The sequence below is a fragment of the Gastrolobium bilobum genome, unplaced genomic scaffold (genome assembly GCF_033153095.1).
Source record: "Gastrolobium bilobum isolate Gb01-03AN ecotype WA unplaced genomic scaffold, APGP_CSIRO_Gbil_v1 utg125065, whole genome shotgun sequence".
Classification (NCBI taxonomy): Eukaryota; Viridiplantae; Streptophyta; class Magnoliopsida; order Fabales; family Fabaceae; genus Gastrolobium; species Gastrolobium bilobum.
The window spans coordinates 29,798-40,286 of record NW_026896801.1 but is presented as its reverse complement, the minus strand read 5'-3'; the positions used below and the strand labels follow the sequence as shown (position 1 = coordinate 40,286).

The following is a 10,489-nucleotide window of genomic DNA, read 5'->3' as shown; positions in this document are numbered from 1 at the left end:
AATTTTTACCAAGAAACAAACAACAATATTACGAACATAGAATTGAAAAAAGAACATAACAAAATCGGGGCCTTAGAATTGCATAACAACGATGGAAGTAGAAGGAGTTAAAGGCTTATCAGCAGTAGCAGTATCGGTGCTTTGGTCATTTATCCGGATGCGTTTTCTTTGTCGGAGTTCGTCAGAATCAGCTGGGGTCTCTACATCCATCAGGATAGTATCTCCGGGAACAGAACCGTAGCAGATGTAGCCGGAATAGGAGATAGAGTAGAAGAGGGATCCTTGTCGCTAGAGGCAGAGGGAGCGTCGTTCCGACTTCCTTTCTTCTTCATCATGGCAAAAAACTTAGGATCCATGATGTTATCTAAAAAAAGAGGAGAGTGGAGTTAGATATAGAATATATAACAGCATGCAAGGAATATGCTAAAGGTTACTTACTATGCTTTTTGCGAACCCATTCTGAAGAATCTCCATTTTCTAAAATGAATCGAGGAGCAATAGAAGCATTCTCTTTTGTTAATTGAAGTGCTAAATCTTTAAACCAAGTATAGGTTTCAAATTCTTCGTTAGCCAGATTCTTCGAGTTAGTTAAAAACACTTTTGCAGAGGGTGTGTAGTGAGCACGGTTCCAAGATAACGGGAACCGAGGAAGTCCACCTTGATCCAAAAAAAAGGGTTGTAGGAGGTGCAGATTGAGAAGAAGAAGAAGAAGAAATAGATGGTGTAGAAGGAAGAGTTTCGGGGATACAAATTTTGAAGTAATCTTCTTTGAAGTTTTTTCAGTTATCCTCATATATAGTACACCACCTAAGTCCTGGGCGAGCTTTCAAAGAAACCCATCTATAACTGGTACTGCCTTTCTCGATAGCATTTCGGAACACGGCAAAAAGTCATAAAAAGACCTGGGAAGAATAAGCAAATCCATAAGCTCGACAAATTATTTCAAAAGTTTGTAAAAAGCACTAACTGTTAGGATGAAGTTGAGAAGGGGAAACCTCGAGATGACGCAATACTTCCTTTTGGAAATCGGTAAAAGGTAATACAATTTTAAGCTCAAAAAATAAACATTAGTAGACGAAAAAGAAAGAGTCATCACCTTGCCCGAATGGGGAACAAATCCTATCATTTTTGTCGGGTACGGTAACCCAGAAAAAGGTAATTATGGAATCATGAAATAGAGGTACTGACTGTAAGGCAGGATGTAGAGTGGTCGGATTGTTTTCATAAGTTAAGCGAAGTCCTAATGCTTCTTCGTCAACCCATTCCAAACTCACCAGATTGGAAGGAAGAGCAAAGCGAGAAGCGAACGGTAAGGATGATTCCTCGGCATGTACCTGGAAGGAAAGACACTGTTAAACTTTAACTCGAAAAAGGAATTAATAGCTAACATGTTATCAGGGGATGGTTGAGGACACAAAGATACCCTAATCCGTCCGGAACCCAGCAAAAGGAATACAGGGACCCTATAAGGGGTAAAGTTATTACGATAAAGATGACTACTTTTAGGCAAAGAAGAGGATATTAAGGGATCTAAAACGTCTTTTTTAAAGATGGTAGTAGGGGAAGTATTAGGATGGTTCATAGTAGTAGAAATATGAACAGTGATAAGTGCATGTAATAAGAAAGTATCAAGAACGTAAATATGCAACGAGTTTTGTAGATAAAGATTAGAAAGAACAAGAACAAATTGAAAAGTAAACTTATTTGGTAGAAGGCTCAACGATAATGGAGAATGAGAGCAGCAGCCTTGAAGAAAGGTCAACACGAAAACAAAGGAAATGCAGAGGAAGGAGAAATGAAGAAGAGATACTGGCCGAAGGAAATAGAACATTACCTAGGAGAAAGATCAGCGAAATAATTAGAATGTAAAAGCTGGGAAAAGGAAGAGTTTAAAAGAAGGAGGCATAAAGGTGAGCGGACGTTTTGAATTTTGAAATGAAATGATTGAAAGATGTCAAATCGCGCCGCTTGGAAAATCGAGACCAATGAAAAAAGGACAGCTGGCAAGAATAGGCTGAGGAGGCAGAAAGCATTTAATGATAGTACAAATAAAGTGATATTGTTCGCCATTAGATAAGACCAACCCATACTACTAACTCGGAGTAAATTAGGTATTACACTCCGAGCTGGGGGATTTAATGTTCTGGGCTGGTCATATGGGCTTAGGCAAGCCCAAATAAAGCCCAGATTAGAGTTAGGATGACTGGGTAAGGAGCGTTGTTTAAGCACAGAACCTGACCAAGGAGCTCAGAATGTGCCTGCAACCCAAGCATTATTGGCATAGATGGACCCTACCACGCAATAATGGACTTATCAGTAACTGCCCACCACGATTATAACCATCAAATATGGTATATATAAAGGGGAAAAACCCAGTAAGGAGGACACACACTAGATAGAAAAGTAACCCATTAATGTTCGTCCAGAACACAAATGACTTGGTGGTAGTCAGTAGGCCTCACATTCCCCTTAATGCAGCACAAAGTAGCCACCTTCTAAAGTGTTATGGTGGCATAGCGGATTACAGGCTGATCACTACTGCAAAGAAAGAAGCTCTGATGAAATAATAAGGCTCCTCCATTCTTGGACAGAAACAAATGTTAGAGATTTGAAATCTGTCGTGCAAAAGTGAGAAGAAGCTCCTTTGCTATTGGCCTGTGGCACTATTAACTGCTTTTAAAAACAAAAGGGCGCTTGTTTTTGCATTGTGAATCAGTTCCAATCATTGTTGTTAAAACGTAGAGTCTACGTAGAAATGGCAGAGGCGAGCAAAAACATAAAATCATGAAACGTAAATGAAACGTAAGAGTTTAGTACATACCACATATATCCAACATATATTTATAGTTATCAAAACCATATATAATCAAATATATAATAAAAAGGTGGAATATAAAATATAAATCACAGTTGAATAGAAATAAATTACAGTATATATAATCACTTAATATAATAATAATATCTACTGAAATGAACTAGTATGTAGATGGAATAATAAAATAATAAAATATAAAGTGGGTGGAATATATAATATCTAATTTGAGTCAAAAGGTACCATCATGCTAACCAAAAAATAAAAATAAAAATAAAATAAAGGAAATAGTATATAGATGGACAAAAGGTTAGATCCTATGACGTTGGTTTAACAAAGGAGCAAAAAAAATAATAAAATAAGAGTTAGGTGGGATATACGGTATGTAACTTTTTTCCTTAAGTTAGTGGGTGCCATCGTACATAAAAAAAACTAATAAAATAAAGGAATGGTATATAAATGGAGCGAAAGGTTGAAAATGGGCGTTCTTTTTAAGCAGAATCTGGCAAACTAATAGATCATTCACAATGATGCTACGTCGCTTGTGAGCAGGTGCGCATGTGAGGTAGTGACTATGGCCATCCACATCCCACTCCACATCCCACTACTAGACAGATCTACCATCGAAACCACCACCTGCCATCTCCAACCCCAACCACAGTCTCCATCAACTTGCGAATCATGCACATGGTTCACCGCCACAGGCCTCAACTTCGAACCACCATATCCTAGCCATCACGCACCTGTCTCCACCGCAAACCACCAAATCAAAGACGGGAGAACACCATAACTTTGTTCCTCTCTTTCTTTTCCCTCTTGCGACTTTACCATGATTAGCCCTCGGAGAAGGAGACATAGCCATTTCCTCCATTTCTTTTTTTTACTGAGTCAACCGAGTTTATCGAGTTGGCTCGGCGTTTCCACCGTTTCAACTCAAAATCTGTTTCAACCACAGTTTTAACACGATTTTGAAAAAAAAAAACTTCATTTCTACGAGTTGGAACGACGTTTTAACAACAATGATCATGACTATCTGGGGTTACACAAAACTGAGCAAAGAATGTCCTAAAAATTTACGGGGGTGTTTGTTTCAGGAGTTTTGGTTTGTTTCCCATCAAAGTGATTCCTGTATATTCAATTGTCCACGTTTGGTTCACGGATCTCATTAGATTTACCTATCAATGCCAGTTGCCTAGCTTTCCAATTTGCATGTTAAAAAGCAAAAAATCACTGTTCCAGAAAGCAAGTTTGAAGGTGGTATTTGTATGAAAAATCGGAGAAGTTAAAAAAGTTGTCTTATACAATGACACAATTACCCCTCACAATTGGTCCTACAGGGTTATTTTTCAAAGGATAATTTTATAATTTGATTAAGTTTTCCCATCAATATTTTATCTTCAACCAAACACACATTCAAGAATTTCCCTCAATTTTCCTGGTAAAATTTTGTCCAACCAAACAACTTTTTTATAACTTTTCTATCTAACTCACTTTCCCTGCAGATCCCTAGTAATTACATTTTCCTAGTAAAAAGATTTTTTACCGGAACCAAACACCCCCTACATGACTTTGGGATATGATTTTACGGGGAGAGTTATATTTACAAATTTTTTATTTACAAACTACACTATATACTCCCGGAAGTACACTAGGTTACATTATATACTTCCGAGAATACAGAGTGTAATTTGTCAAATTGTAAAAAAAAAATTTGTAAACGAATGATTTCTCTTATTTTATATCATATTCAATGGAATGAAGGATGCAATTGCACGATACATGCTTAACTAGGATTGTTATGGGCAGTCTTTACTTGAAGAGAAAATTTAGATTTTAAAGTATAAAGGAGAGGAATCTATACATGGATTGAGAACTTGGCAAAGTAACGCGAAATACAAGGTTAGACGTGAGGACTTGCATGTGATTTAATCCAGATCGATGCAAGTCAAACTATATTCTGGGTTTCCAAATCAGCATCTTCATCATTACATAAAATGCTAATGCTATTGCTATAATAAAAGGGGAATTAGTGAAGGTAATCAATTTTTTGTTTGCTTTTGGAATAAGTCTGATTTTGTTTCAGACATCTTATATTGTTTATATTAAAATTTGTATTTAATGAAATGCATTTCTCTAGTATTTATGTAATTCCCAACAACTTGTAAGGATTAATGACTTCCCACAAACTAACACGAGACTTTTCAGCGTGCTTTGTCCTTACTGGCACACTTCCTGGGAAAACTTCCCAATGTGTCACCAATTCCAGAATTGCTCAAAGTCAAGCACGCTTAACATAGAGTTCTTCGATTCCGGCCTATCGAAAAGTAGATGCATCTTATTAAAATCCCTCTTTTTCGGGTGTCGATTCAATTCATTCATGTACTGGAAGCCTGCCAGGAGCTGCTCCTTGCATGTGCCCTTTCGCACCTGCGATTACTCCCTGCCCTCGTCAGCGCTCGGGATGTTACAATTTATGTTTGTTGGGTCATAGGGGGAAACCAGTGACGTAGCCATGTTATACTTAGGTAGGGCCTGGCCCAACTACATTTCTAAAATTTTTATTTATTATATATAATTATATAAGTAATTATAATTGGGCCATAGCTAAAATTGTAAGTTGGCCCTAGCTAAAATCATAACAGTGATAATAGACGAAGATTTGGAGCTGCTTTACGTGTGTGACCAGATAACTTATTGCTTTCTTCTTAATTTCTTCTTCTTCTTCTTTCATCCATTTCCAATTAACATTTTCTTCAAACCTTTTTTTCTTATTCACAATACCACCTAGAACTAGTCATTCTGCGATAAGGTACAATGTTTCGTTCCTTTCTCAAGATTTTACGGATACATGTTCTTGGAATATGCATTGGTAATTATATTGTCCGCTGGGGGAAAAAATTGATTTACATTTTTGAACCTTGTAAAAGAGAAATTATTTGTCTTTGCTGATCATAACTGTTTATTGGGTGTTTCTAACATGAGTGAAATTCATGCCCCTCTTTTTTATTTACAACTTTTTTTTGTGTGGTTGTATTTATTGATTTTATTTCTTTTGAAAAATGAAGTGCTATTTTACGTTTGCATTTTAAAAAAATATATATATTAATGTACAGCTATAGTTGCTATTGGTAATAGAATTGAATTGCTTCTTGGTGTTATTTGTATTTGATTTCACAACAGGAATATGAATTTTGGCGATTGATCAGTGGAAAATGTTAAAGAGAAAAATCAATGAAGATATATGTACATATGTGGAGTATGAAAGAATCTTGTACAAATTCATTAACAATTTCTTGGATTTTTGTATTTTTAAAATTTTTAAAATATCTAAAATTTGATTAAATGATTTATGTGGATCCAGTGTCATTTAAATGATTTTAGACATTTGTCGATGATTGTTCCATGTTTCTTTTTAATTGTAAAGTTTGCTGTCCCTCTACGTTGATGTTCTTCACAGGTCACAACTAAGAGTATAAATGGGCCAAGTTAGGCCAGACTTTGGCTTTGATAGCCTAAACTTATGTAAAATATTTAGAGCTTATACTAACCTATTAGCCTATTAAATGCTTGATTTATAGGTAAGCCCTATTGTAAAAAACTGAAAAATCTAATACGGCCTGTAAGGCCTACCAAGTTGCAAACTAAAGTTTATAGGTCCAAGCTAAATTAAAATATAGAAGGTAAAAAAATTTATTCACAAAGATCACATGAAATATATTTTCATTAACATTACATGAAATAATGTTCATAAAAATCACATGAAAATTTCATATATGTATATATACATATAATTTGCACTTTCTTTACTAATTTAATTTTATAATATATTTTAAATTTTAAATAAATATTTACTATTTGTTAAAATAACATCAATTCTATTACTTTGAAAGTTGTAAGTAATTATTTTTCATAATAGATTTGTGTAATTATGAAAATATTTTGTTAATTTGATACGAAAATTTTTTGGCCACTAGGGAACTAATTGGTAACGAAGCATATAGAGATTGTTGCTAGCCTCTATTCGCCACTGGGGGAACTAATTGGCCATTGGGGTATACGTGATAAAAAAAAACCACATGAGCATAGGAGATTCTGGAATAAACCAAACGGACATTGATGAACTTTTCCCAACAATATATTATACAAGAAGAAAACCTTTTGTATTTTGACTCGTTCAGCTTCTCTTTCTTTTTATCTCCGTTGCTTAAACTCTTCCTTGGCTTTCATTCTTGCAGCTACCACAACAGCTTTATTGTAGCTTTATATTGGGCTTCAACCTTAACTTTCCCTGTCATGAAGCAAAATGCAGCATTTATATTATATAAATACTAGAAACAAAGCTTCATAGTCCCCAAATCAAAATTCAACTAGGATAATGGACATTTAAATATGAAAACAATCATAAAGTTATATTAAACCAAATTAATTTTTTCCCCAAATATAGAAATGACAGATGCTATATTCACCTTCATGCTGCATCCTTTCCCTTTCCTTTTGCATCTTCATTTTCACAGGATCACTCTTGTGACCCTAAACAAAGAAAGGCAAAGGAGTTGGGGAATAATGCTACATTCAAAACTACAACCTATTAAAACACAAGGAGAAAGTACCATAACCAAGATATGCAAAAGCCTGGTCGAAAAGTGTTTCATTTTGTGCTTTACAGATAGTATCTGCAAAGCGGCGCTTCTGCATAGCAACATTGATAGCCTTTTTGGGTGATAGCAGTACATCGTAAACAGGAGTGCTCATTCTGAAGAAAAAAAATAGCAATTAGAATCATACAAGTTCACAATATAAAATGTAGTAGCAATTAAATGAAGCATAAAAGAAAAAGTTGACCTTCTCCAGAAAAGAAATCAGTAACAGGTGATGTAAGATGAAAAGTACAACGTCCATGTTCACTATCGAGACAACTTGCAGCCCTTCACATACTATCCAGGTCATCGGTGCATTCCAAATTATCGAAAAAGTTACATCTAGAACATCACATATCACAAATCATTTGCAACAAATCTGTAACGACTTGATGCTTTGTACCTTTGTGTAAGTTTTTTCTGAATCAATTTGCAACGAATATGTAACGACCTAGGAACCTCAACCTATATAATCAAAGTATTGTCACAATTAAAAACTATTATGAACATACATAAAACAAACAAACAAACCACAATAACATGACCACTGAGGCAGAAGCAACATTATTTTACATCAATTCCAACACTATGTATTACATTTTCGCAAATTCCAATAAGGCTTACTTCCCTCGTAGAAAACAATACTTACTTTAGCATGGCTTCCATCCAATGAACTAATCTTCTGAATTTCTTTCATTTCAGGTACTTGCAACTTTTTGGGCAAGGTATCCTTTTGCAGGGGATGTATCCTATTACAAAATTTTTTCTCATGTCCCCTCACTGCTCCAGTCATAATTTTTCCATGTTCATTTTCACACTTGCATTTTTTCTCCAAGTCTTTCCATTTTCTCTCAAATATTTTTTTGAGCTCTGTTACCATTAAATGAACAACATTCATAGGAGGATTATATGTCATGGCATTTGAAAAGGTCAATCTAACATCAGCTGCAAATTCCTCAATGCTAAAGTAAATATTTTTTTCCAGCTTGGATTTAATAGTGCCTAAATCCATGGATATGACTGTAAAATAATCTGGAATATTCAATGCCACAGGATCCACTGGCTTATTAAAAGCCCAGCCATATGTGTGCGATGTTAGACTCTTCAGAATGGCGGTACACAGAAGAGATGCTTTCCGATCTATCTTTTGCCTCTTCTCTTTATGGCCCTCAATAATAGTAATACCTTGTGGTCCTCTCTTGATGGAACCTGTCATAGAGGATTTTTCCTTTGAATTAGAGCACTCATTCTCATCAAAGTGGGATGCTTTTTCTCTAAATTCATACTTTTTCAATACAGAATCAACTTCAATCCTTTTGGTAGTAACTTGAAATTTGATTTCTTACCTGGTACTGTTGTTTTAGTAGCACCCTATAATGATGTACTCAAACAAATTGTTTGAGGAAAATATTTTGATTTCCAAATTCTTAGGATCCAGAAGGCACACTTTGCTGCAAAGGCATCAAAGAAACAATACATCACATATTGGATAGCCCCCCAAAGACAAGGTGCAAAAAAAAAAAAAGATAGCAACAATCTCTGCAATAATAATGTAACCCAATTCAACAAGTATAATTAATTCAGGGATAAAATATAGCACCATAGGAGTTAACAACCAATAGGAAAAAAATCAAATATTAAATAACACCATATATCAAACACATTTTTGCACAAAGTAAATCACCAAATAAAAAATCACATTTTTTATAACACAAACGCTGGCATGCATATACCAGTGCATTAGAGTAAAAAAGAAATTGACATCAAAAGACCAAATTCGGACAATCTTTTTTTACAACTTGCATAAACCTCAGGCCAAAAAAACTCAAACAATCCAAAACCCATATTCCCCGACGCCATAAATAAAAAATTTAGGAAAAACTTTAATAATATTCCTATGGTTTGCTTTAAAATCAAAAATACCCTTTAACCTTTTTTTAATCGGGAATGACTCTGTGATATAGAAAATATTCGTACCCTCTTTATCACCATTAACACATTTATGTGTTTCTTTTATTATTGTCCCTGTTTAAACAACACATATAATCACACTTTGAAGGGTTTAAATAAGAGCAATAATGGAGGAGAGGCACGCAGCTGTTAAGGAAGAGTATGGTGTTTTCTACACTATGGATGTTTTTTATTCAAAAGCAAACTTTAAGCGAAAACACAGAAATTAACCAAGAAGTCCCTAATCCCACCCACTTTGCCATTCATATCGAAACGGAAGAGTTTTTTCTTAAAAAGAAAAAAAGAAAACTGAAATTTTATGAGTAAGCAATTTTATTGAGAGAGAAGCAACTTTATGAGAAAAAAAACAATTTTTCATGACAAAATTGTATCGTGTATATTTAAAAAAAGGAAAATGTTTTTTGCTTTAGAGGCAGAAATTATTTATCTGCGGTAAAGAGAAAAAAAAAAGAGAAACCATAAATATAATAGACACCACTTTATTTTTTCTCTTTGGAGGCAGACAAAAGATTTCTACCTTTAAAATAGAAATCATTTCCCTTAAAAAAATGGGTGTAACTCGTTCCCTTTCTTCTTCCTAACGAATCTCATCGATTTTGTTGTTTGTATCAGACAATTTTATTGAGAAGTTATATTCCCAACAAAGCAAAAAACAACAAAACAAAAACCAGCTTACCCGAAAAATTGCAGAGAGGGACCACGCTTGCAATAGGGTTTTACTCGCAATAGGGTTTTAATTGAAATTACAACCTAATTCAATCTACTCAAATAGGGTTTTACTTTTTTACTGTGATTTCCTTTATTTATTAGGATGAAAGACTGTGGTTATTTCATTTTATTTTTTTTAGGATTAATGTCTCTCTTATATTATAGAAAATAATTTTATTTTTCACACACATAAAAGTATAGGACTTCTATATTTTTTTTTGAGTAAAGACCCAAATGGGTCCCTAAATGCGGTGCCCAAATTAGTCCCTCACAAAAATAAACTCGTTAGATAGTCCCCAACAAAGTGAAACAGGATCCACGTTAGTCCTTCTGTCAATCTAAAACTCATGGCGTCAATGAC

The 10,489-nt window shown here is 34.6% G+C and overlaps 1 protein-coding gene across 1 annotated transcript; it reads right to left on the bottom strand.

Annotated features, from left to right (window-relative positions):
* Positions 1-209: 209 nt before the first annotated feature.
* On the bottom strand, positions 210-9,309 carry LOC133302060 (uncharacterized). The gene is made up of 5 exons (XM_061501784.1): positions 9,249-9,309; positions 8,099-8,790; positions 7,853-7,914; positions 7,423-7,565; positions 210-364 (listed from the first exon to the last, which is right to left on the bottom strand). Exons 1-5 carry the CDS (start codon positions 9,307-9,309, stop codon positions 210-212), a joined length of 1,113 nt encoding a protein of 370 aa, XP_061357768.1.
* Between the last annotated feature and the right edge of the window lie 1,180 nt (positions 9,310-10,489).

Bases quoted from the DNA above. Each gene is read 5' to 3' on its own strand.
- LOC133302060 (XM_061501784.1), bottom strand. From the start codon at position 9,309: ATGGCGTCGGGGAATATGGGTTTTGGATTGTTTGAGTTTTTTTGGCCT. The intron at 8,791-9,248 runs GTTGTAAAAAAA...GTACCAGGTAAG, and splicing joins TTGGCCTGAGGTTTATGCAA to AAATCAAATTTCAAGTTACT. The intron at 7,915-8,098 runs GTAAGTATTGTT...TTGATTATATAG, and splicing joins TGGATGGAAGCCATGCTAAA to GTTGAGGTTCCTAGGTCGTT.